General features: G+C 36.8%; 3 protein-coding genes across 3 annotated transcripts; 2 read left to right on the top strand and 1 right to left on the bottom strand.

Moving 5' to 3' along the window:
• Positions 1 to 5,783: 5,783 nt before the first annotated feature.
• LOC120481720 (fish-egg lectin) lies at positions 5,784 to 7,282 on the top strand. Its single transcript, XM_039675522.2, has 6 exons — positions 5,784 to 5,870; positions 5,964 to 6,025; positions 6,101 to 6,328; positions 6,452 to 6,663; positions 6,854 to 6,978; positions 7,080 to 7,282. Exons 1-6 carry the CDS (start codon positions 5,863 to 5,865, stop codon positions 7,225 to 7,227), a joined length of 783 nt encoding a protein of 260 aa, XP_039531456.2. The 5' UTR covers positions 5,784 to 5,862; the 3' UTR covers positions 7,228 to 7,282.
• An 8,613-nt stretch (positions 7,283 to 15,895) lies between these two features.
• Positions 15,896 to 17,579, bottom strand: LOC120481722 (fish-egg lectin). The gene is made up of 6 exons (XM_039675525.2): positions 17,467 to 17,579; positions 17,312 to 17,373; positions 16,925 to 17,152; positions 16,590 to 16,801; positions 16,283 to 16,407; positions 15,896 to 16,181 (listed from the first exon to the last, which is right to left on the bottom strand). Exons 2-6 carry the CDS (start codon positions 17,367 to 17,369, stop codon positions 16,037 to 16,039), a joined length of 768 nt encoding a protein of 255 aa, XP_039531459.2. The 5' UTR covers positions 17,370 to 17,373; positions 17,467 to 17,579; the 3' UTR covers positions 15,896 to 16,036.
• Positions 17,580 to 24,924: 7,345 nt separating this feature from the next.
• Positions 24,925 to 27,767, top strand: nfkbil1 (nuclear factor of kappa light polypeptide gene enhancer in B-cells inhibitor-like 1). The gene is made up of 4 exons (XM_039675498.2): positions 24,925 to 25,349; positions 25,432 to 25,544; positions 25,679 to 25,787; positions 26,980 to 27,767. The coding sequence occupies exons 1-4, from the start codon at positions 25,076 to 25,078 to the stop codon at positions 27,567 to 27,569; spliced, it is 1,086 nt and encodes a 361-aa protein (XP_039531432.2). The 5' UTR covers positions 24,925 to 25,075; the 3' UTR covers positions 27,570 to 27,767.
• The last annotated feature ends 106 nt before the right edge of the window (positions 27,768 to 27,873 follow it).

The raw sequence follows: 27,873 nt of genomic DNA, 5'->3' as shown, positions 1-27,873 counted from the left end.
CCACACTGGCCAGGGCAAGAGAGCAGGGCCTGTCTCTCAGTCTGATAGCACCCAGATGGAATGGATAGAATGAGGCATTTATATAGCGCTTTCATATGTACTACTACACCCAAAGCACTTTACAATCAAATGAGGGGGTCTCTTCTCAACCATCAGTGTGCAGCATCCACTTGGATGATGGAACAGCAGCCACAGTACAACACCGCGAGTGCACTCACCACACACCAGGTAAGGTGGAGATAAGGTTTTCCTTAAGCCTAATCCGGCCTAAAGGTATGTGATTTTATTGTTGGATTGTTGTTTTTATTTGTTTGTTTTATTTGTTTGTTTGCTCGAAGGGGGTCTCACCCTGGGTGTAATTCAAAGTAGAACCGCCACTGGCCCTGTGTCCTGTCCGTGCCGTACAGACATATTCGGCTAGGACCAATGCTTTCCGGAAGAGTGACCAACTCTTTATTTCATGGGCACCCCCTCGCAAGGGTTATCCCATACAACGCCTCTCACATTTGCTTGTGGACGCTACAATTTTGGCATAAGAATCAAAGGGAGTACAGCCTCCAGGGGACATTAGAGCTCATTTCACAAGGGGCTTAGCCACCTCTTGGGCTCTGTTCAGGGGAGTATCGCTGCTGGACATCGCTAAATAAAACTCTGATATCATGTTTTTATGTATAAATTATGAGTGAATACTCCCAAAATTTCTGACAGTGTGATCTCTACATGATGTCATTTTATAAAGAATTATATATATATATATATATATATATAAACACATTAAAGTAAAAATGATTGATAAATACATATTTGGAATGGAATTAAATAACAAATCTACTTTGGGTGTCTTGGTCACTTAAACTGAACCTAAATTTCATCCATTTTATCAGCAACACCGTGATCTCACAGGTGTCTGATCCACTGCGAGAACAGATCTGTCCGTCTTGCCTGCACTTTTTTCACTCATCCCGTCACTGCAACAGCCTACTCTCGACTACATTACAGGCGAGGCAAGGCGCATCTCAAACAAGCCTTATGCTTTTGAATCGCTATGGTGCTTGGATGTCATAAACCGATCGGTCTGTGCAATGCTGGTTCAAGTCGAACAAGCCTTCCGAATTCATAAGACACAGAAAGCTCTAGTAAATACATAAGCTCTAGAAAAAAGGGATTCTGTTAAATAAAATATCTCCATTTGGAGTGGACTTTGAGCTTTGTAACCTTGCATTTGTTATGCTCAAACAGCAACATACAAACCAACTAACGACGTTAAAAACGGGGGAACCAAGGACCCCTTTAAAGGTCACCCCACGTAGTTCACGTAGTGTAACTGTGCAGCGCTTCTGTGTTACGTGACGTAACTAGAAGTGCTGCGCAGTTACACTACGTGAACTAACTCGAGGCCCACAGAGAAGGAAATGAATAGTTGAATAAAGTTGTTATTTATTTTTTTTTTATTTTTTTTGTGCACAAAAAGTATTCTTGTTGTTTGATAAACTTAAGATTGCGCGACTGTAGTCACTTGGACTATTTTAACGATGTCTCTAACTTTTCTGGTCTTACAAGTTTCAATCCCTTAGAAGCCGGAGTGATCCAGCTAAAATATCTTAATTTGTGTTCAACATGAGGGCGAGTTATTACTGACAGAATTTTCATTTTGGGGTGAACTATCCCTTTAAGTACAATTTTTACTTTTACTCAAGTATGTTTTTGACCAGATACTTGATTAAAATTTCACTGAGTATATACTTTCACTTAAGTATAATTTTTTACTTTAATAACTTTTCACACCCCTGGTTAATTTGGTTAATAATAGCCTAAAATACAGGCAAATACAGTCTCTATCTTTATGTAACCCAGTGATTACAAATATAAATGAGAAAAAGGAAAAATAATAGTAAGCCAAATGGGTTATTAAATAAAAGAGAAAAGGACTAATTGAAGGACTATTTCAAATTGGAGCAAATTTAAACATTCATAAATTATCCAAAGGTGTTTTTGTTTTGTTTTGTTTTGTTATTTTTCTTATGTTGTGCATGTAAGGATTGTATATAGTTGAATGTTATGTGTTGCCTTTAAGAGAAAGTAGAGTTCGCTGAAGTGTTACATTCAACGTATCACTGGAGTGTGGACAGTTGTTTCCTTCTTTAATTCAGAGACACTACTGAAATTACACTACTGAATTTATTGTTATTTGAACTGTGTACCCATATTGACAGTTGATTAGTGTTGTCATTGCTTGCTTAACTGTTTATTACGCTGTGCTGTTTTATTTTAAAGATAAGGGTTTTATTGTGTTGTTTTTGATTTTGTGAGTTCAACTGCTGAATTGAATATCACATTAAATTTAAAGTTGCTGAGTATGAAAAATGGTTTAATTAAACCAGTGTAGATTTCAATTAGAAACCTAAAATTAGTTCAAATAAATAATTAGAACACTAAAAGATCAATAGGAAATATATTTGATATTAATTTAGAGGATAAGATTGGGGGGTTAAAAATAAATAAATAAGGGAATAAATAACTCTTAGGAAACAAAAAGAAAACTCAGAAACAAGTTTATTTATTCTTTCCTTTATTTGACAATCTGTGATTTCATTGACATTTCATTGATTTTCTATTTTGCTGTTTTTTTTAAGAGAAACATTTACAATTGTTAATTTAATTTATCATCTTTTTCCCTACCATAAAAAAAATGTTCAACCTAATTTGAATTACTCTTGTGGTCTGTCTGTTCATTCAATCTCTCACTGCTGCTGCTCCCTTGGAACCTAGATTACTGATCCACGTTTCTTTTTCTTTATGACTCCCCTGGATGCCCATAAACCCATAGTGTCCTGGTGACCTGAGGGGGGCGCTACATATACATCAAACACACAACTTGTTTGGGTGTGATATTTTAGAGATGAGGAAAGTCAATATAGACATTTTAACCTGTCAAGTGTTGTGAAGTTTTTCTTCTAAAGTGTTGGAAACTCTAACACAGTCTCATCCCAAGAAGTCATAACTGACGTCTTGGGACGTCTTTTGACCATACGTCAACATCCGCCTTTTTAGGGTACCCTTAAACGTCGGTTAGTTGACGATCCTGGGCCGTCATACAACTGACGCTTTAACTTTAACGTCGGTAGGTGACGGGGTTTTGCCAACCCATTTTCACCCCAAGGCGTCACCTTTGACCAGGTAGGGTGGAAACTCAGAAGCCAAGACCAGAAGACTCGGTTGTATCTTTTTAAGCAGGATTCTTTATTGCTGTTGCATCATTAGCCGCGTTTCCACTGCCGGGCTAGGGCTGGGCCAGAGCTAACAGCGAGCCGGGCCGAGCTAGTGGCCTCGGGCCTCAAGCACCGGGCTTGCGTTTCCACTGCCGGGCCAGTAGCCCCACAGCGCTGCCCCAGACCCCACCCCTAACACGCCTTTCTGGATCAAACGTCATAAAACCCAACCCATTTCAGCGGGTATTATGAATTAATTTATTTTTTAAATTAGGAAGATAGCATGTATATTAACTCAATTGCCGTAGTGGCTGCAATAGTGTCCCGATACCAGTACAGGCGATTCTCCATTTCAAGCAGCGATTTTTTGCGCGATATAACAAGTAGCCTAGGGCTGCGGGCACGTTTTCAAGTTATTCATTAATCGTTAACCGAGGCCCATCGGTTAATACTCGGTGCATAGTGTGCGCGCCGCAACCTCGAGATACAGAGTAAAAAATTTTAACACCTTTAATAACTGATTGGACCCCATTTGAAACGAAATTTATTTATAGAAATAAAACGCGGCAAGTACGGAGCAGTTAAAGCCACATTTCCATCCCTTCAAACTGAAATTGCCAATTGAAAATAAGCAAATAAACGTCCATTTCACAAAAACTCCGTGTCTGCAAATAATAATAATAATAATAACCATCATCATCATTATTGTAACATTTTATTAGGCTGCATATGTAGAAGACGCCTTTATCCAAAAAAGGAACAGAGCACAAATAAACACAATATTTTTGACAAATATCAGCGCATATCCAGTGTGTGTGGAGCACGCACTGATGGCTGCGAGACGCCTATGTGAACAGTTTCATTGCATTTCTTTCAGTGGAAACAACTTAAAATACTCTTTAATTTCTGGTCATACAGAAAATAATAATACATTATTCGCAAATAAATTTATTTATAACAAGAAAACGTTGTGCTTTAACAATTAATCAAGGCGCGCTTCATGATCTCCGTGAACTGAAGCGCGAGACCTGAAACAGCCACCGCATTCGAATTTGTTCGTTTTATATTGGACATTTAAATGTCCAATTTAAAACGAACAAATTCGAATCGAAAGCCAATATCTTCTATGTTTATGTAGCTTAATTTCTCTCTAAATGTGCATCCGGAGATGGAGATATGTTTTTAGCCGAAAATCATTTAGAAAACAATAGTTTATTAATAAACAATTAATGCCTCGTTATTTTATATTATTTTATTATCAGACACATTTATTATAGCCTATAAATCACTGCAGGGAAAATATAATTTCCAGGTTCTAATTTGGCCTCAGAAAACCAGTAAAATATATATTTTTTTCATATTAATTTGTCAAATATTTTAAATGTTTAAGGGGCAAAAAATCAAACAAATATCTGAAAATTCGTCGATATGTAGCTATATATAGCCTATATATTGTAGGCCTACAGTTCAAATTAAAATGTTATGCAATTTTAAACGGTCAATCGGTTAAACATGGACACCCCTATGTGCATCTTGCTTCAGATCATAACGTTCCATAACACCGATAAACTCCGCCTTTTACTTTGAGCACGCCTCTAGCCCGAGCTGGCCCCCTCTGGCCCAAGGTATTCGACGGGCCAGAAATCCTGGCCGTTGGCCCTGAGGAAGCCCCGATCAAGCCCCGGAAGTGACAGTGGAAACGCGACTGGCCCTGGCACGCACTAGCACGGCCCGGCCCTGGCCCGGCAGTGGAAACGCGGCTATTGTAGTCTGCTTTGTCCAAAAATCTTAGCCAAGTCTGACTTAAGCCAGTACGTTGTAGACAGTTCAGGGACGTCAGGGTAGGCAGGGTAGGTGCCTCGCCAAAGGAAATGTTGACATTACATTTATCAATTCCAAGAGCTTTATTAATTCACCACATTATTAATTGCATTTATTTTATTCCAAATATTAATTTTTGTAACAAAATAATTCAGGAACACGCATATAATAAAAATGTCTCGGTTACATATATGGTAACCCTCGTTCCCTGAGGGAGATAGACACAGATAGATGCTGGGTCTAGTTCAGTGGTTGGAGTGAACAATCAAAACAAAGCGTTTGTCCTACTTGATAATACCTTCAGAAAGATTGGCACGTCTCTAAAGCACATCAGTGATGTGAAATCACATCGCTACAATAATAGGATATTCCATAAACTTTAAAATAAAAGCTACTACTGTAACATGAAATATTGTTACTGAAAGTTTTCTAAAGCATAATTAAAATAATAAATTTACTTTTCCCCAAAATTTTACAAGTCAATAGGCCTACTGTCAATACTTGTAGACACAGGGAAATAAGTTAAAAGTTATCTTGACTGGTTAAAATGTCTATATTAAGTTTCCTCATCTCTAAAATATTACAACCAAATAAGTTGTGTTTGATGTATAGATAGAGACTGTATTAACCTGTATCTACAATTAAATTAGACGTCCAATACTCACCGCCCACCATCCCCCTTCCCCCACACACACACGCACACACATACCTGTCTAATCAGGAAATATATTTTGCCTATTTAAATGACTGAACAGCATTTGCCAACATTGGATACTAATTTATACTTGTATCAGAGAAGAGGAGAATCCTGACTGCTGAATTCTGATCTATCATGAAAAGGTTGTCTTCATTTAATGTTATTTTAATATTCATTATGTTTTATCTTTACTCATATTGAGCTAACTTATATAAATGATTTATGGTTATGAACAGAGCAATGAAGGTTTTTCAGAGCATCCTGCTACTCGTCAGCTGCCAGTTCCTTCCCACTCTGGGTAAGCTACTAATGTGATCTGGTAATATAAAAATATACACTATATAAAAATCCATTTTAAAATATGTGTTCACAGCTTTAAACTGTATCGTGATAAGTGGTAACCTGAAGCAGATAGACGCTGGGTCTGGTTCAGTGGTTGGAGTGAACGATCAAAATGAAGCGTTTGTTCTAACTGATAATACCTTCAGAAAGATTGGCATGTCTCTAAAGCACATCAGTGTTGGTCCTGCTGGTCAGCTCGGGGTGAATGTAGCTGACAAGACCTTCAAGTTGCAGGGTGGCAGCTTTGAGCAGATTCAAGGTGAAAAGAGAAATTACAGAAATCAATTGATGCCTAATCATTCATTAAAATGTGTTTTTAAGACATTATCTTATTGTTATTCTTAAATTAATCTTTCATCCAACCTGTTGATTGTACTGTTAGGCAATCTCAAACAGGTGGATGCTGGAGGTGATCAGATCATTTCAGGTGTCAATGTGAACAATGACATATTCTGCTTAAATATGGATCCTAACAACAAATGGTCACCCTGCACTATTCCTTGGGTTTCAATTACTGGAAAACTGAAGTATTTCAGCTGTGGCCCGTACAGCTGTTGGGGAGTGAACAGCACTGACCAAATCTGGATCTCGAAGGTGATGTCACAATGTTAAATACAAGGGCATGAGTTCAAGTTTAAGTACACCAGATTTTTAATGAAGCAGACATCATGTGCACTTTTTTTCCTTTATTTTTTTTCTGACAAAACTAAAGAAACTGGTGTGGAGCTACAAAGGCAGTAATTTTATGACTTTATTATGGTTGACTAGTTTGTGTCTCTTGCAGGATGTGTCTAGTAATGCATGTTCCGGGTCCGGCTTTGTGAATATTGGTGGATTTCTGTCCATGATTGAAGTAGCAACTGATGGCAGTGTCTTTGGTGTCAACCGTGAAGGGACCTTATACCAAAGGTGACAAGAACCTTCATCATAACATTGTATATGAACAAAAATGATTATTCATTTTCTGATATAAATCAAATGCTACATTAAAGAAACTTTAATTTTTGCAGAAATGGTGTCACTCGATCCAACCCCGCTGGCACAGACTGGATCTCGATGGTTGCCTGTCCCAATAACCACAAGCATGTGAGCTTTGACCTGGGATTTCTGTGGGTCGTCTGTGGTGACGGCTCCATCCGTAGATGTACTTTATATTAAACGAAACCTGAAGTAATTAGTCATTATTAACAGAAATCTAAAAGTTTGATTAATCTCTTCTCTTCTCTTCTCTTCTCTTCTCTTCTCTTCTCTTCTCTTCTCTTCTCTTCTCTTCTCTTCTCTTCAATCAATAAAGCATTATGAAAGTTATCAATGTTGTTTCTTTTGTGTATCATTTTGTTCAGAGGTTTTCCAACTGGAAAACAAAATATTTCATGTTTTATTTCTAATGTCTGTTTTTTTTTCTCTAATTAATTGTTGTCATCGCATTTTAAAAGTTGCAGAAAGTTATTAGTGAAGGATCTAAGGATTCAAACTAGCAACTTGTCTTTGTGCAGTTCAAGAGAGGAAACATTCATCTGTTTAACGTCATTTATGTTGTTTATTTGTCTGTCGCATTATTTTCTATATACAGTACATACACTAATGTAGCAAATTTTATATTAATGGCTGTAACACAGTTCGTTGTTGTGGGAAAAACAGGGGAACCGGCGAACATTTAATAGGAAAATAAACTTACAAAGCGTGAGTAAAAGCAACAGCACCTCATGGACGACTGCTGCCATATATAATAAAACCGAAACATGACATAAAAGTCCAGGCCAGGCCACTAGCTTCACTGTCACCAAAGGGTCAGTCTCGATAGGTTGCTGCAGTTGCCGCAGGACAGCCAATACACTCTTAGAAGAAAAGGTTCTATATAGAACCTTAAAAGGTTCTATCAGCGCTACATATTTGGAACCCCTAAAAGGTTCTATACACTCTTAAAAAAGGGTTCCTCTGGGTTCTATATAGAACCCTGGGGTATCATACTTGGCCAATAGAACCTTTTACCAAAAAAGTGGTTCTATATAGAACCATTTTTGAGTTCCATATATGAAGCGGGGGATGGAACCATTTCTAGTTCTAAATAGAACCATTTCTTCTAAGATAGGCACGCTGAGCTGCCTTGCCTGTGTCTGTATGCTGCTGCAACGCGTTTTGCAATAATTCAAAATTAAGGATAATTTTTTGGCTTCAATATCACTAGGAAAAGATGTTTTCCCCCAGCATAAGATATTACGCAGTACGAGAGAACATCTTTTTATGGAAGCCTATGTAAAACGCACAGCCGTATCTATGCTGCACAGCTCAGCTAGCGGCACATTGAGCGTCTGGCTCGCTCATAGGCTATGCTGCAGCAACTACACATCCAATGGCCTTCGCCAAGTCCCCGAATTTTCCTTTATAGCAGGTCTTCGTTCATTCATATGCCTGACATATATATTAGAAGCTATGTGTTTGTCATGGATTTGCATTGAATTGATTCTCAAAAATACGTAACAAAGTGCGTTCCGTATCAGTTCAATACAGAACAAGACTTTTGTTTCAAATACGGAACGATTCCGTATTTAAGAGGAAGCGGCCGAACCTCTGCTTCACTTGTTTTAAGAGGAAGCGGTGCAGCCTCTGCCTTTTCAAGAGGAAGCGGCGGAACCACGGTATTGCACACCATTGTTGGGCAAGCCTCTTGGCTATGCGGGCCTTTTAATTGGGTCGTGGCCTCTTAAAATATGAACAAGAAGATTGTATACTTATAACTCAAGTTGTCAGTTTTACAAAACATCCCAAAATACTTCACTTCATTACACTATAATGATTTTCTGGCCATTTTCACATAGAAATATTTAACAATTCTGAAATCAATAAGCATTTACTTAAAGAAAATGAAGATATTGCATATGCAGTGCACTAAGACAGACGGAAAATGTAAAGTTGCGATTTTCTATGCTGATATGACAAGTAACTATACTCTCATTCCTGCGTAATAATCAGGAAACTTCACTGTCGTAGGCTACCATGAGTGCAGCAGCCGTAATGTTATGACGCAGCGCCTGAAAATAGTGCCCAGCTTCCAACGTGACCGGGACTAAGTTTGTGTAGTCATCGCGCCTGCTGCACTCATGGTACGGCAGTAAAGTTTCCTGATTATTTGGCAGGAAGGAGAGTTCCCTATATCGGCCTAGAAAATCGCAACTTTACATTTTCCATCTGTCTTAGTGCACAATGTAACTAGAGAAGAGTCAAGTTTTAGATAGGAAAAATATTGAAACACTTTGGTCATTTTTTTGGGAGAAATGCTAATGGTCTTGTGCACTTCAATGATGTATGCTAAGCTATGCTAAAAGTGGTGCCGCCAGAACCGGAGATCAGCTGAATGGATTCAAAAAAGGTAAAACTCAACAGTTTATCTCTGGGGGAGTTGTAAAATTAACGTATTTCCAAAAAAAGTGGAGTTCCCCTTTAATGTCTAGTGACATATCAGGGAAAATTTATGATTAATTGAAATAAATTTCTTGCATACAGCTCCTACGATCTGCTTACAGGAGTAATTCACTTTTAAAAAAACTTTTACTCAGCCCCATGTCATTTAATATGTACATGTCTTTCTTTCTTCAGTCGAAAAGAAATGAAGGTTTTTGATGAAAACATTCTGATTTTCTCCATACAATGGACTTAAATGGGAACCAAACGGTTCAAGGTCCAAATGAGAGTTTCAGTGCAGCTTCAAAGGGATTAAAACGACATCAGACGATGAATATGGGTCTTCATAATCAAAAACCTTAATTTCTTTTCGACTGAAGAAAGAAAGACATCTTGGCTGATATGGGGGCGAGTATTATCAACAAAAGTTTTTTTTTTAAAGTGAACTACTCCTTTAACCTCACCTTGTCAGAAACACATAATAGCCACCTTGTTTGCCTGCCTTATGAAACCTCACTAATTACTCCACTTAATTACACTAATTACATTACACTAATTAAACCACTTAACCAATCTAATAACCATTTTTTAATCATTATTATTCCTAAACTGAAGCATCTCCTCTGCAGCTTTCTGATTAAGCATCCTCTCCCAGCCAGCAATGACATGTGGGGCCCATATGAGGGCTTGATGGGCGGCAAATGTGGGCCCCATTATGGGCTTGCACCCGGGATCCACATTGGGGCAAGTTGTGGAAGCCCAGACGTACTAAAAGTGGGACCTGTAAGGGTACTGCGTGGGTCTTAATTGGGCATTTCATGTCAGACCCGTTTGGGCCCCACCTGCCCAAAATGGGTCTTAAGTGGGCTTGCACCTGGGATCCAACCATGGTTACCCAGAGGGGCTTTAAATGGGCTCTGTAAGAGTCTTATGTGGGTCCTAAGTGGGAAATTCATGCCAGACCCATTGGGGCCCCACCTGCCCACAGGGGTTTAAAGTGGGTTTGCACCTAGGATCGCCTAGATGGGCTTTAAATGGGACCTGTAAGAGTCTTATGTGGTTCTTAACTGGGATATTAATGTCAGACCCATTTGGGCCCCACCTACCTAAAGGGGTTTAAAATAGGCTTGTACCCGGGATCCAGCCGTGGACGCCCAGATGGGTTTTAAGTGGGACCTGTAAGGGTTTTATGTGGTTCTTAACTGGGTAATTAATGTCAGACCCATTTGGGCCCCACCCACCTAAAGGGGTTTAAAGTGGGCTTGCACCAGGATTCAGCCGTGAATGCACCTATGGGCTTAAAGTGGTCTCTGTATGGATCTTATGTGGGTCCTAACTGAGCATTTCATGCAAGGCCTATCTAAGCCCAACCATGCCAAATATTTTAAGTAAACAATCTAAGAAAAACTAAAATCGAAGAATGAATGCAAGTCCAAGATAAATACAAAACACTTGACGCTTTGAACTGCAAGAAATATATTGTTTAATTGAACAACAAAAAAATTAAATGTCACAACAGTAGATCTCTGAAAAAGTCATCTCTGGAAAAAAAATAAATGAAAAAATATCACCAAAAAATAAAAAATACACTCATGGTGTGGTGGATGCTCCCTTTTCTCTTAGGGCTCTTGCAGCCCTCTCCCCTCCACGGTCACGTGCACCGGTGAACCACTTCCCCAGCGCCATTTCTACTTGCTTCCGGTTCACACTTTGAGTAATTGCATTACTCTTCAGTGCACCTAAAAACAAAAGAGCATAAGTCTGTTTAGCAAGGTTCTGATGTGCTCCAACTTGCAACTCTTCAAATCATTCAGTCAAGTAAAACACATTTCCACATGTGGTAAGCTAAAATGTTTGCCCTACGGTGACATTTAACATGGAGTTTCATGGAGTTTTATATACCTATAACCCTTTTTCCATTACATGTTGAAATTTACAGTAGCCTCAAATGCACACCAGATGAGCGACATTACAAATCATTTTCCACGAATATATCAAAGTTCATGAATTCTCCCGAGGCAAACCCTTTGTATGCATTATTTTAATGTGCCAGGTCGTTTTATTACTAGTTAGCAGTGTTGGGGTAGTTACTCAAAAAAAGTAATTAGTTACTAGTTACTTCTGTAAATTGTAATGAGATTACTTTACTAGTTAATGCGTTGGAAAAGTAACTTCACTACTTATAACTTTACTTTCACGTTTCTTTATTTACCGTGTTGATACATGGACAAACATCATAGCCTATCATCACATTTTGCCCCATCATCACTTTATTGTACAAACTTATACAAAATGGTATGAAAAAACAATATCCCTGTCTGCACAAATAAATATGCCGCACAGCAAAATTCACAAACAAAAGCATAAAGGAGGCTATGGTGGGATCATTTTAAAATGGGGTTAAATACACAAGTGTCAAAACACAGGCTTTGGGAGAATAAAACTCTTCTCCTGAGGACAAAACCAGCTTTTTATTCGACTCATGGCAATAAAAAACAAAAAAATGAAGAGGTCAATGAAAAATAAAAAACTAAAGGTTACTTTCCCTTTTTTTACATCCCATAAAATTCTTAATCTTAATTTAAAGGTGCCCTAGAATTTTTTTTTTTTTAATTATTTTATAATGTTTTCTGGGTTGCCCTTATAATGTTAGTATGTTTTTTAGATCAAAAACGGTCATAATTCAGAAATAAAAGGCATTTTTTAGCCTCTGCTTTGAACACCCGGTTTGAGTGGCGCAAGTTTATCCACAAGTTACAAACCCTGAACCATTCTGATCAAATCCAGTGTGGCACTTGACCATACTGCAAGAAGTATTCTTGTAGTATTAAGTTCTTACATTAAATAGAGCAGATGATCTTCCATCTGAGCCACACAGAAACATATTTTTGTTTATCTTCATTCAATAATTATGTTTAACAAGGTCAACTCAAAATTGCTTGAGAGGCTATTTTTTTATTGATTTTTTCTTTTATTGAAAGCAACATTGAGTACAAACATGAAAAACCATCAATATAAAATACAATATACAATCAAGCATTTGTACAGACAATACCATACCAGAGACAAAGAACAAAAACAAGAAAAAATTAAAGCTGCAAGCAGCGATGGGCGGGCCCTCGCACCTGTAGCACGTCGGGGTCTGAGGCGGCCGCGTTGCATTTTCTGCAGCTCAGCCAGTGCGGCTGTGTATTTACTACGCTGCTTCGTTAAAGGTCACTTCCTGTTGCCAGCAGGTGGCACTATGACTGTGGGTGAATGTCGGAATGTAGATTTGTTCAGGGTGGGACTCTTGTCAAAGGTGTAAAATTTCATGCATATCTGGGCTTTTACAGTCAAGTTACTACAACTTCCTGTTTCAAGGCGAATCATCGACGCCACGGACACGCCCATCGACGAAAACGCGCAGATAGCACAACTTTACATCGTCAATGCCTTTAGAAGGTACAGCAGAAATTTGAAGTTGATCCGACTAATTCCCTAGGAGGAGTTCGTTAAAGTACGGAGTGTGTAAATCGTCCCAAATCGGTCGCCAAATTCAAAATGGCGGACTTCCTGTCGAGTTTAGGGTATGGGTTCTTGAGGCTTTTTTGTACGTCTGGCCATGGTAGATGTACCACAGAAATTTCGTACATGTCGGTCAAACATATGGCGGGGGCTGCTACGTTAAAGGTCACTTCCTGTTGCCAGCAGGTGGCGCTATGACTTAGGGTGAATGTCGGCATGTAGATTTTTTCAGGGCGGGACTCTAGTCAAATGTGTAAAATTTCGTGCAGGTCTGGGCATTTACAGCCAAGTTATTACAACTTCCTGTTTCATGGCGAATCTTCGACGCCACGGACACGCCCATCGACGAAAACGCGCAGATAGCACAACTTTACATCGTCAATGCCTTTAGAAGGCACAGCAGAAATTTGAAGTCGATCCGACTAAATCCCTAGGAGGAGTTCGTTAAAGTACGGAGTCTGTAAATCGTCCAAAAATGGCCGCCAAATTCAAAATGGCGGACCTCCTGTCGAGTTTATGGTATGGGTTCTTGAGGCTTTTTTGTGCGTCTTGATATGATACACGTCCCCACCAAATTTCGTGCATGTAGGTTGAACGTGGACGAGGGGCTAATTTTTTCCAATTTTCTAGGTGGCGCTAGCGTGCCATTTTGCCCCGCCCATCTGCGAAACCCACAAAATATGAAATTTTTCACCAGTCCTGACATGCGTGCCAAATTTGGTGAGTTTTTGAGCATGTTGCGGCCCCGAAAATGGCACTTACTTTGCAGAAAAAAAAAAAAAAAAAAAATAACCCTAACAGTTTCAATAGGGTCCTCGCACTGTTAGTGCTCGGGCCCTAAAAAAAACAAAAGAAAAAAAAAAAAACAACAACATACACACATACTAAATAAAGAGGAAAAGTAATAAGTATATTAAGACGAATTGGGGAATAGATCATAATATTCTATTTATTTATTTTTATTTATTTCAGGTTTATTTAACAGGGACAATGCACACTAATGATACATGATTAAATGTACAGTGTGCCAGAATTAGCCAGTAGGCTATTTTACATCTGGACAGATCTTGATGTCACACCTAAAACAAAAAAAACAACAACAAAAAAAACATAAAAACAATATATCTAGGACAATAACTAATGTCAAAGGTTTCCCCTATCTAAACACAAGAGAAAACAATGAGCCAGCCAACCGTATTGGCATAGCACAGGAGACACAGACAAGCAAACAGACTAATAAAAATAAAGATTAACAATCATTAATCTATAGGTCTCTATAGGTTCACTACAGGTCATAAGTTTTCTATTCTTCTTGTTCTTTACAAGTTTGTGTGATTTAAGAAACATATTAAGTTCCAAAATATAATGCTTAAAACATAAGGAAGACTTCTGCTTGTGTATATAGAACTTAGCATATAAGATTATAAAGTTTAAAACAAACTCCAGGGTGCTTTCTTGTGGGAAACAAGAGTAACAGATAATATCTTTCAAGGTGAAAGAGCGAGTTATATTTCGAGATTGGAGAAAGTCAGTACCCAAATCATCCCAAAATCTTTTGGTAACTGGACAATTAAAAAATAAATGAGGAATGGTTTCAGTGTCCTGTTTACAAAAGGCATTGCATGTGTCAATGTCTAAACTTGGCAACAAAACAATTTGTAAGGTAAATGTTATGTAAAAGTTTAAAGTGGACCTCTTTAGCCTCATTAGAGATACATAGTATTTGTGAGGAATCAACCATATTTTTTTTTTTCCAATTTACATCACTTATTAAGGAATTCCAATAAAACATCCCCCTTGGAGCGATGGAGTTACTCTTTTGCAAATGTCGGCAAACATGCTTATTATTACATTTTTTATCAGACAGTTCTACACCATCCAACATAAGAGAAAACTCTCTGATATCTTTGTTTCCATAGCTCAGATGATTTTGCTTGAGAGGCTAACCTTGACCCTTCATTATGATGTGCTGGCCAAAAAAATAATAGCATTTATTGCAGGCCAAAAAAATAATAGAAGCCATTTATTCAACACTGTTACTATGAATATGTATTCACTTGTAGGATAACTTAATTGGTATAACTTTTAGATTTCTATAATATATAACTCAAATATGCATGAAAATGATACAACTTTAAATTTGATAAACTTTATAGATATAAATATCATAAGGACATACACAACATTTTTTTAATTTTTAATCAATAGAATATAAACAAAATTAATCAATATCCTCATGATATTTATTTTTGTGTGATGTTTCAGGTGCCAACTGCTGCTACACATGTTAATCCATCAGTGTATGCCACTTAAAGGAGTAGTTCACTTTAAAAAAAAAACTTTTGCTGATAATTTACTCACCCCCATGTCATCCAAGATGTCCATGTCTTTCTTTATTCAGTTGAAAAGAAATTAATGTTTTTGATGAAAACATGCAGGATTTTTCTCCATATAATGGACTTTAATGGGAACCAACCATTTCAAGGTCCAAATGACAGTTTTTTAGTGCAGCTTCAAATGGCTTAAAACAACACCAGACGATAAATAAGGGTCTTATCTAGCGAAACGATCTGTAATTTCAAAAATAAATAACAAAGTTTAAGTTTTATGAGCACAAATGCTCACCTTGCTCTGATGCGTGTTCGTGACTCTCCTGTTCGAACTCGTTCATCAAAATGAACAAATCTTTTTTTTCGAGTCATTTCGTTCATTAAAGACTCAAAAAAAGATTTGATCATTTTGATGAACACAAGTTGCTATAGTTTGAATCCTTAGATTCTAATAACTTCCTGTACCTTTTGAAAGTGTGATGACAACTACTAATTATAGACAAAAAAAACAGACATTAGAAATAAAATATTAAACTTTTTTCTCTTTGGAAAACCACTGAACAAAATGATACACAAAAGAAACAACATAAGATGCTTTCATTCTTTATTGATTTAAGAGAAGAGAAGAGAGATTAATCAAACTTTTAAATTTCTGTTAATAATGACTAATTACTTCAGGTTTCGTTTAATGATTGAGCTCCTCTGTTGCGGCAGTGAGTCATGACAGACTATAAAGTACATCTACGGATGGAGCCGTCAACACAGACGACCCACAGAAATCCCAGGTCAAAGCTCACATGCTTGTGGTTATTGGGACAGGCAACCATCGAGATCCAGTCTGTGCCAGCGGGGTTGGATCGAGTGACACCAGTTCTGCAAAAATTAAAGTTTCTTTAATGTAGCATTTGATTTATATCAGAAAATGAATAATCATTTTTGTTCATATACAATGTTATGATGAAGGTTCTTGTCACCTTTGGTATAAGTCCCCTTGACGGTTGACACCAAAGACACTGCCATCAGTTGCTACTTCAATCATGGACAGAAGTCCACCAATATTCACAAAGCCGGACCCGGAACATGCATTACTAGACACATCCTGCAAGAGACACAAACTAGTCAACCATAATAAAGTCATAAAATTAGTGCCTTTGTTGCTTCCACACCAGTTTCTTTAGTTAAGTCAGAAAAATAAATAATTCTATGCATGATGTCTGCCTTTAAATGAACTACTTGATGTAACTTGAACTCATGCCCTTGTATTTAACATTGTGACATCACCTTCAAGAGCCAGATTTGGTCAGCGCTGTTCACTCCCCAACAGCTGTACGGGCCACAGCTGAAATACTTCAGTTTTCCAGAAATTGAAACCCAAGGAATAGCGCAGGGTAACCATTTGTTGTTAGGATCCATATTTAAGCAGAATATGTCATCGTTCACATTGACACCTGAAATGATCTGATCACCTCCAGCATCCACCTGTTTGAGAAGGCCTAACAGTACAGTCAACAGGTTGGATGAAAGATTAATTTAAGAATAACAATAAGATAATGTCTTAGAAACAAATTTTAATGAATGATTAGGCATGTATTTTTTTCTGTAATTTCTCTGTTCACCTTGAATCTCCACAAAGCTGCCACCCTGCAACTTGAAGATCTGGTCAACTTTATTCACCCCGAGCTGACCAGCAGGACCAACACTGATGTGCTTTAGAGACGTGCCAATCTTTCTGAAGGTATTATCAGTTAGAACAAACGCTTCATTTTGATCGTTCACTCCAACCACTGACCCAGACCCAGCGTCTATCTGCTTCAGGTTACCACTTATCACGACACAGTTTAAAGCTGTGAACACACAATGCAAAATGAGTACAAACAGACACTTTGACAAAATTGAATTGAATTAAAAATTAATTACAAAACTAGCAAAAAATATTTCTATTTTAAAATGAATTTTTCACATAATGTATTTTTTTATATTACCAGATCACATTAGTAGCTTACCCAGAGTGGGAAGGAACTGGCAGCTGACGAGTAGCAGGATGCTCTGAAAAACCTTCATTGCTCTGTTCATAACCATAAATCATTTATATAAGTTAGCTCAATATGAGTAAAGATAAAACATAATGAATATTAAAATAACATTAAATGAAGACAACCTTTTCTTGGTAGATCAGAATTCAGCAGTCAGGATTCTCCTCTTCTCTGATACAAGTATAAATTAGTAACCAATGTTGGCAAATGCTGTTCAGGGGTCATTTAAATAGGCGAACTATGTTTCCTGATTAGACGGGGACGACAGTGGGCGGGGAATATTGGATATCTAATTTAATTGTAGAGACAGGCAAATACAGTCACTATCTATACATCAAACACACAACTTGTCTGGGTGTGATATTTTAGAGATGAGGAAATTCAATATAGACATTTTCACAAGTCAAGATAACTTTTAACTTATTTCCCTGTGTCTACAAATTGACAGTATTGACATTTTTGGACTTGTACAATTTGGGAAAAGTAAATGTATTATTTTAATTATGCTTCATAAAACCTTTAGTAACAATATTTAATATTACAATAAAGTGTAATAGTTTTTTGTTTTTTTTTTAAGTTTCTGGAATACCCTATTATTGGAGCACAAGGATGTGCTCTGTGCTCTATTCTACAATTTAATCCACTACAATCCACAGGTGACCCCCAAAAGTCAGTCTTCTGACTTCTGAAAGTCTTCTGACTTTCTTCAGTCGAAAAGAAATTAAGGTTTTTGATGAAAACATTCCAGGATTTTCTCCATATAATGGACTTTACTGCCAAACGGTTCAAGGTCCAAAAGACAATTTCAGTGCAAACTGCAAACTGTTCAAAGGGGCTTTAAATGACACCAGACGATGAATAAGGGTCTCATCAAGCGAAATGAAAAGTTAGAATAACACAAGTATGTTTTCTGTAAATACGGTACACTAAAACTTCACTTAAAATTATCATATTTCTTAAAAGTATTATTAAACATAATTATATTTATTACCAGTGTACTTCTACATTTTTTAGAAATATATTTAAAGTTGTAATTAGCATATTTCTTAAAAGTGTAATTAAGCATATATGTAGGCTACTACCAATGTATTTTATGAAAAATACATTGGTATAAAAATAAGACTTTTAAAAAAAGAAAAACCACAAATACATGTTATATTGCACCCCATAAACACAGTCATGCAAAGATAAAAGCAGTACACCCCCCCTTTAATGCCTACAAAAACAATTCGAATGGGACTACAACGGGTTTTAGACGTCACTAACCCATACATTTGCATCAACCCCTCCCTCCGGAATATGCAGGAAAGGGCATGACCATTTTTCTGCTGCTCGTCGAGTGAGTTGTTCATCCAGCTGTCAGGTCTTCTGTGTTCGGGCTTCCCACGGATGCTGTAGTTCGTCAACAATGGTTACAATTTATGTTTGATTGTGTTCCTGAAAATGACGATCGTAATTTAGCTCTCTGTGCTGCGCATTTACGGAAGACAGCTTCCAGAATCTCCACGAATTCAACACCGGATTCAACAAGAAACTGTTACTAAAACATGAAGCATTTCCAACTTTAAAATCAGAGACAGCAGTTGTTGGGCCACAACCTGTAAGTAGGCTAAGACTTAATCAGTTTAAATGTATTTGCATTTATAATTTCAGACGTAATGTTTTAGTTTTATCAAATGCCAGTGCTGGCTTTATAGCCACTAGGCTACTAGTTAAGCTATTTCGTGTCTACAACAAACGCGTACAAACATTTTGGACCTGAATTTTGTATACTGATGTTGTAAATGTATTTTTCATGTTATGCTTTATGACGTTATTTTTCGATTTGATCAGGAACGTAAACCAATGCCAACGCTGTTTGTTTATATAATGTTAGTCGCCACTCAGTTCGATGCTATTTTGTGTAAGACAAACGTGCATAAAGTAAAAAAATATATAAAGGCAAATTATCATTCAGAAACGTTTTGTAAGAGCCGTGTTTGGTTCTGCTTGCCTTTCTTCATCGCCGCTTTCTGGGTCTGATTCTGGCTCATAGTGATACTGCAGTTTTAACACCATAATTTACATTTGACAGGAACACATATGCAAAGTCGCCCGTAAAGGTAATGAGCGTGAATTTTCCGGACAACGTGCACTACAGTTTACCCAATCACAACACACTGATCAAAACTAACCAATCTGAGCCCATGCACTGCCTGTTTCTGGGGGAGTCGTTTCATAGAATCAGGAAGTCAACCAGTCGTTCAAATGACAAAGGAGAAAGCGGCTTCCAATATAGGTGAAATTTATAAAAAATAAGACTTTTTTAAAAAGAAAAACCAAGAATACATGTTATATTGCACCCCATAGACACAATCATGCAAAGAAAAAAAGCAGTACACCACCCTTTAAAGACCATTATTTTCATCCTCCTTCGTCTTCATGCTATTTCCACTACCACGTTCTGTAACACGCTGGCGTTTAGTTGTTTGCACCAAAAATACCTTCATATTTCGATCAGTTCCTATCAATTGTTCTATGTGGGGCCTTAACTAGTGGGACACCAAAAGGAAAATCGCTTCTCCAAGCGTTCGCACTCAGACACATGGTGTATGCGGATGGGGAAGCAGAGGAATGAATGAGAGAGTAGGCCTTCTGATGTCTATTTGCTAATCTTGCCTCACTATTCTGTGAATTCCACGTGTCTATCAAAATATTTTCCAACATTGACAAAACGATCAGGTGACTTACAAATGAGAATATAATATGGTGCCTTTGTTCAAACACTGATGATTGATATGGATGTATAAACACAAAATATTAAATGCAGTTGCTCAATTTTATGTTTGGACCGGCAAAGCTCATATTTCTAAAACAAGGAAGAACAGAATAGAAAATAGATGTGATCAAGACAACAGATTACATCTTTATTTAAAGAAGGATCCTGGCTCACTGGTTCATGCAGGTTGTCTATAAACCAGAAGGTTGGTGGTTTAATCTCTGGTTCCACCTGACCAAGTGTCGAAGTGTCCACGAGCAAGACACCTAATCCCAGCTGCTCCCGACGAGCTGGATGGCGCCTTACATGGCTGACACCGCTGTCGGAGTATGAATGGGTGAATGTGAGGCAAATGTAAAGTGCTTTGGTGGACATTGGGTCTGTGAAAGCGCTATATAAATGCAGTCCATTTACCAAGTCAAGTCAAGTCACATTTATTTATATAGCGCTTTTCACAATACAGATTGTATCAAAGCAGCTTCACACTGATAACATGAAAGTAGCACAACACAGATCAACAACATTGCTAAACACTAAATAACCCCAACTGAGCAAGCTCAAAGCAAGCCAAAAGCAAGGCGACAGTGGCAAGGAACCAAACTCCATCAGATTGGATGGAGAAAAAACCTTGGGAGAACCCAGGCTCAGTCGGGGGCCAGTTCTCCTCTGGCTTACATTCATATTGTTTAAATATAAATATTAAATATAAATATTGTTTATGAATCAAACGGCGCCATAACATATCGCAGGCGTTGAGTCGTCTCTTCACAGGCGTTGAAGTTGAAGAAGAGCTTCTGAAAGGCCTCAAAAGTGTGCCTCAGTTATTTCGGGTAGTTGTGGTTTAGTGTATACTTAAGTCCAAACAGCACTGGCTCTAGTCAGATTTTCCAAGCCAGCCATGACTTGCATCCCCTCCAAGATGATGCTGAAATACTCCTGAGAATTCCTCTTGCAGATGGCAATTTTCATCATGTGCTGCAGGATATCTCCATTGTCACACTGTAAAACAAACATTATTTTTTATCTTGTCTGTCTCATAGGTCTGTCCATAATTCTAAACTTGATTTGTGTTGTGTACAGTTGTAAAATTTCTTATAACAGCTTAAAATGCTAAGACAACTACAAGTAAACCATTATAGTTCTTTGTAAACACTCACTCTAAAAAGAGATGTGTTAAAAAACAACACACATCATGTGTTGATGGTATTTTGACACAAGTTGTGTAGTTTTTAACACACAATGTGTGTTAAAATGTAACTGGATAGAATTTTAATGGGTGGAGGGAAGTTTGTGTTTAAGAACATAATTAGAGGTAGTATATTTTATATGGTATATAACAAGCTCTAAAATAAATGAAACAATACATTACAATAAATAAATAAAATCTTAATTCATAAAAAACTTCAGTTTAATGAGTGTTTTGGCAGCCAATCACATCATGCCTCGGTTTCAATGTTTTTTTCAAATGCTGATTTCACTTGTTATTAATAACTAATTTATTATAACAAACAATTTATTTCTGTCAGACGTCTACAGAAACACTTATTGAGAATTACCAGGTATTGTGTTGACGATTCATTGAATGTTTGTTTTGATGTCACCAGAATCGTGAGTAGTGGCAGCTTTATTTAGGCTCTTGACCCTTCACTCTTTACCATTTGTTTCTCTGTTTGTTGTTTCTGTGTATTTATATTGCACATCTGAAACAGTTGAAATTATCTTGAGGAAAAAGATCATTAAATGATCATTTTTCAACATGATATTTTTTCATGATAACATAACAGGAGAAGTTTAAGAGATAACTTATATTTGATCACTTATATTTGATTACAGATACTCAGTGTGTACATGATATTATAATGTACGCTACCTTATACTATAATTCTTTAAAAATTATGTTTAGAGAAAGTTTAAAGCTGCAGCAGAAACTAGTCAAATACAGACATCAAGAATCAGCATATGACTCTCAACAATGGTGGCAAAGCTTTATGTCTCTAGTATAAAGCTCATCCATAAGTCCCAGCATGCATTGCGGCATGAAACTTTTCGTTTGTCACCATTATTGAGATCCATACGCTGATTCTTGATATCTGTGTTTGACTGGTTTCTGCTGTAGCTTTAAACTTTTTTTGTCATTCTGCACTTTTTGATTGCTGGATGTAGTTTCACAAAACCTTCAGAACTAACAATAAATCATTAAAATAAAGCACACCATCCATATACTCAAAAACTTGATCATAACTTGCTGATTATGACATCATCAAGAACCTTCTGATCATATTTTCTCTCACCATAACAGATATATTTGATTAAAATACAGTTACAGCAGCCAGAGAAACACTAAAACAAGAGTAAAGGGTCAAGAGCCCAAATAAAGGAGCCATTAATCACGATTCTGGTGACTTGAAATAAAACTGAAATGAAACATCAAACTCTGTTAATTCTCAATAAGAGCTTGTCTATGTAGATTAATGATGTTTAAAACATCCAAATGTTCAAACAAACTCTATTAAACATCACTGGACTACATAAACACAAGTTACCAATACGTGTCAGTGTTCATCCAAACACTATAGTAAGCACACGGGAGGTAACTCTGGCAAATACTCTCCGACTACAGTCACATGTGACACATATCTGACACAAGTTGTGTTACTATAACACATTAGTGTGTAAAAGGTTTCAACAACACACTGCTGCTGTCTAACACATTAGTTGTGAACATAACACAAAATGTGTAATCCTTATAAACACAGAGATGTGTAAAGAAACGACACAGGTTGTGTGTTAAATTTGACACAACATGTGTTGTCCTTGAGCAAACACACTACATGTGTTAAAATCTACAAAACGTGTTAAAATCTACACAAAATGTGTTGTCCCTGAGCACACACTACATGTGTTAAAATCTACACAGCATGTGTTAAAATCTACACAAAATGTGTTGTCCTTAAGCACACACACTTTATGTGTTAAAATCTACACAGCATGTGTCAGTGTAAATAAGACTTATTTACACACAATATTTTGTCAGTTGCTACATTTTAATCTAATTCAAAGTGCAAACTTAGTGAAATCACACTCCCTGTGTTAAGAACAATAACACACTGGTTGAGTTAAAAGTAACACAAAATGTGTTGTCCTTAACTAGACACACAGGTGTGTTAAGATATAACACAGGTTGTGTTGTTTTTAACACATCCATTTTAAGAGTGTAAATACAAGCTTGCTCAGCAAGTACAAATTATTACATGTTTTGCTACAACATGACTTTTCCTTTGTTTTTGTGTAACAAAATGATCTTTCTCAATGACATGGAAAATGCTATTTTTCATATCTTAAAACTGTTGTCTTACATTTTATATAGATTTGTTTTATTTGTGCAAAAAATACAGAATAAAAGTATGTTTGATAACAAAAATGCATTATGTATTCATTATTATAACATTTACAGTCGGAAAAAGGCAGTAAATGTAATAAATAAGTAAACTTCATTAACACAAAGAGTTAATTCTGCTTGATTTATTTGTGAGACAACTTAAATTAAAAAAAGCATATTTCACTAATAATATTAAATCAATCCTGTGCCATAGACTATATAATTTATGACATTTTACTTAATTTATTCAGGTAGATTTCACACACAAAAAAAAAAACACCTTAAAATCTACTCAAATATAATACGTGTAATATTGTTACCATCATTTTTTTTAAGTACAACCCTTGTAATATTTTTTACAGTGTACATGCTTTTTACTAAGGAATCTCTATATATTTCTGATGTTAAATATAAAAAAGTAGGTAGAAACATAAAAAATATCATGTTTCAGTGGACCACAAAGACAAAGATAACTCGAGGCCCAGAGAAGGAAATGAATAGTTGAATAAAGTTGTTATTTATTTATTTATTTATTTATTTATTTATTTATTGCGGACAAAAAGTAGTCTTGTCGCTGGATTTAAGATTGAGCGACTGTAGTCACTTGGACTATTTTAACGATGTCTTTAACTTTTCTGGTCCGGCAAGTTTCAATCCCTTAAGCTTGTGGAGGAGTGTTCAGCTCTCAGAGTCAGATTTAATAAAAAAAATCTTAATTTGTGTTCAACTTGAGGTTGAGTAATTACTGACAGAATTTTCATTTTTGTGGTGAACTATCAAGTACAATTTTTACTTTTACTCAAGTATGTTTTTGACCAAATACTTGAGTAAAAATTTCACTTGAGTAAAAATTTCAGTATCAGTAGGCTACTTTTACTCAAGTATATTTTTGAATTTAATAACTTTTCACACCCCTGGCCTATGTTAGATCCATCCAGTTTTGGGACTGTTCATTATTTACTTAGGGGGCCACTGGAGGAGATTTGAGATCTGTTGTCAAAAAAGACTTGACCCTCCCTTCGCCAGCAACATTTTTTTTCTATGACTCTCCAAAATGATTGTGAAAAAAGGCATGACACTCCCCGATAATTTATTGGTTACTTCTGTACTGGTTTGCACTTAGCAAAGATGTTCAGATAGCAATTAAACGACCAAATTTCTCTTTTCTTATCTTGCTAGCGCTGTAACGTTTTTTTTTTTTTTTTTTTTTTTTAAATCAATCAATCAATCAATCGATCGATCATGTTTTCGCTGCTGATGCAGCGGTGACGCGTTCAGGATTTATAAATTTAAGGGCCATTTAGTAGTGACCATTTAGTAGTGAAAAATACAGAGATTTGTTGTGAAACAGTGACACCTGCTGGTCACCGTGCAAACATGCGTGTCAAACACGGAACTATTGAAACTGTTGGGTTCCTCCGGATTGATTTCGCAGATGTACTGCTGCAGTGGTGTAGTGTAACTTTTGTTGATGTCCGTAGTAAGACAGGATTTCTCCTTCTCATTATCAAATGTGGTATTACATGTAAACATATATCCATAGTTCATAGTGATTATTTTATCCAGATTTTAATATCTGCATGTAACGTTAGTTCCAATGTTGAAAAGAAAGCAGAGAAGAGTTTTGCGCTATGTGGAAGAGGGGAGTTTGATGAAGTTAAAGTCATTCCTTCGTAAACACAAAGATCTGGAGCTGAACTTCACCCAGGGCAAGAAGCACAGAGGTCCTTTACACATTGTCTGTTCTCACGGGGATGATGCAATTCTCAGACTGCTGCTGAAACGTGGAGCAGATCCCTTGCAAACCGACCGGAATGGAGAAACACCACTACATCTGGCCGCAAAAAGAGCACTCAAACATGGCAAAAGAGGTATGAGACAGTGCTCTGATATATATATATAAAAAATATTTTTCTTATCTGTGTTTAATGCTGTTCACATTATCAATCGCAGCTTATGATGACCTGGTGGTGCCATTACGAAAAAACTGTCCAGAAGCCATGGATATTCCCAATAAAGCAGGAGTGACTCCTCAGGACTTGCTCCAGTGGATGAAGCCCGAGCAGGTGCTGTGCAAATACAGACTCTCTAAACTAATGAACGAATGGTTTCGTTACATTTAGAATAGATTGTGCTGTCATGTTGAGTTATGCATCTTCATGCAAGTTCATAATGTTCCATATTAATTTAATTGAAACAGGAGAATGTCAAAAGTGAATCATCAAATGTTGATCCAGAGCAACAATGGAGAGAGAAGCTGTTAGACGAATGCCAGGAAGAGTTTTTTGAGACATATGGACAGTATGATGGTGAGCTGCTTGTTCTTGTACATCCTGCACTAATACATACGTTATATTTGGGCTTTTTAACAATTGGCTGGTTATCCTATATATCACAATTACTTATAAAATAATACATAATTTCATGTTAAATTCAATAGGTTTAAAATGTTTTATTTTTTTTAAATTTATTTATTTTTAAATTCATTCATTTTTTTTTAAGTTGAAATTTAATGATTAAAAATGTAATTTGGTATTACCATCAATCTATAAAATAATACTGATTCTCCTTATACCTTCAATACATGTATAATTTATAGTGTACACATCGTAATCGTTAGATACAATACATTAGCTTTAGGGTAGGGTATAATAAAAGTATTTAGAAAAGTGCTATTTAACACATAATTTATTATTATTAATTCATAAATATGTCTGTGGAGTCGGACAGCTTGACAAGTTCACAGGCTGCTGAAATAATCTGATCTGAACTTATTGATCTTGACACCCAGTCATGAAGCCGTACAGGTGTTTTCTCTATGACGTAATTTCCTATTTTTAGCCAGTTTGTGTGCACCACAAGACTTTCATTTTGTGGACATATTTTAAAATATTAATAAGCAGTTAAATTATTATCAAACTACTCGACATTTTCTTGTTAACAATTTTATTCTATTAGTAATTTTAATTCTAATTAGTAATATTTATTAGTAATAATTCTATTAGTAATAATTTTATTTTAAAAAAAACTCTTTTTACATTTAATATAGAATTTTAAAAAAACATGCAATGCATTGCAAATTTAATGTACTTTTAAATAAAATTAGCAATAATGTTTTTTTCTATATATATATAATTAAATTATAAATTATTAATAAATATATAAATAAATATTTGTTAATTACTTTGATTTAACAAAAAATTTGCAACATCAATTGATTCTCATATGGCCACTGGTATGGAGTCGGTGATATAGTGGTTTCCCATTTGCATTACAGTGACTGTAAAATAGGTATTTTAGGTGTGGGAATGGCATATTTCGAGATTTGGGATTATGGGATATGGTAATCGGGCTACTTTTAGTTTTTTTTTTAAGCAAATCTGGCAACTCTACCTTACAGTAAGTGGTCTCATGTACGTAAAGTGATCAATATGCATCAGACAGTCAGTGAATGGATTGGGCTGATAAAATAATGTATGAATATCTCCCTGTTCGCTCCAGGTGATTTCTTAAGGGATGACAAAGATGATGAAGACTTTGGGGGGTGGGCGGATCGGATCAGGCGAGAGTATTTTACTAAGCAACGGGCCAGAGAACAGAGAGAAGCCGCTTCTTTTGGACACAAGAGCAAGAGGTCAAAGGGGCGTAAGGAGACGGAGGAAGATGAGAAGAGCCGTAAGGATCTGCAAGCCCGTCTGGAGCGTGAGCACGAGGAGTACCTGCAGCGGGCCGCTCGCAAGGAGGAGGAGACACGGCAGGGGAGGAAGAGGCGCTATGAGGAGCGCTGTGCCGCCACGTTCAACAGCTCCTCCAGCAAAGCACCTGAGAGACTGCTGGGATATGAGGACATCCCGTGGCCCGCTCCTCGTGGGTCGCTGCAGGACATGGTGGGCGTTATGTTGCACGGTGCTGACCGGTCTGATTTATCCACTTTCCGGAAGGTGCTCCGTCGGCAGCAGGCCCTCTGGCACCCGGATAAGTTTTTCCAGCGCTGTGGGAGCCGTCTGGTGGATTCTGATAGGAAAAAGATCCTGGACACAGTCACTGGCCTCTCACAGGAGCTCAACAGACTCGCACAAAACCTCAGATGACGTCCATTCACTGCTTCCAATCAGTTTCATTTTCGAACTTGCATTCGATTAAGACACCTTTTGAACCAATGAAAAATAAATTCTATTCTAACCTTATTCAGTTCTGTAATAGTTGCTTTATGACTATAAGGGTGGCTGAGCGAGGAGGGATGTTTTCTACTGTAATTCATTACTTGGAAAAATAATATTGCAAACAGATATTGTGAGAATATCATTCAAGATGGGTAAAACAATCTTAACTGAATTCATCATGGTTTATAGTCTCGCAAAAAATCTTGAAATTTTATTATTCAACATATTAATT

The sequence above is a fragment of the Pimephales promelas genome, chromosome 23 (assembly GCF_988280905.1).
Source record: "Pimephales promelas chromosome 23, fPimPro1.hap1.1, whole genome shotgun sequence".
NCBI lineage: Eukaryota > Metazoa > Chordata > Actinopteri > Cypriniformes > Leuciscidae > Pimephales > Pimephales promelas.
Note: the sequence above shows the minus strand (reverse complement) of the source record. Positions and strands in the feature narration are given on the sequence as shown.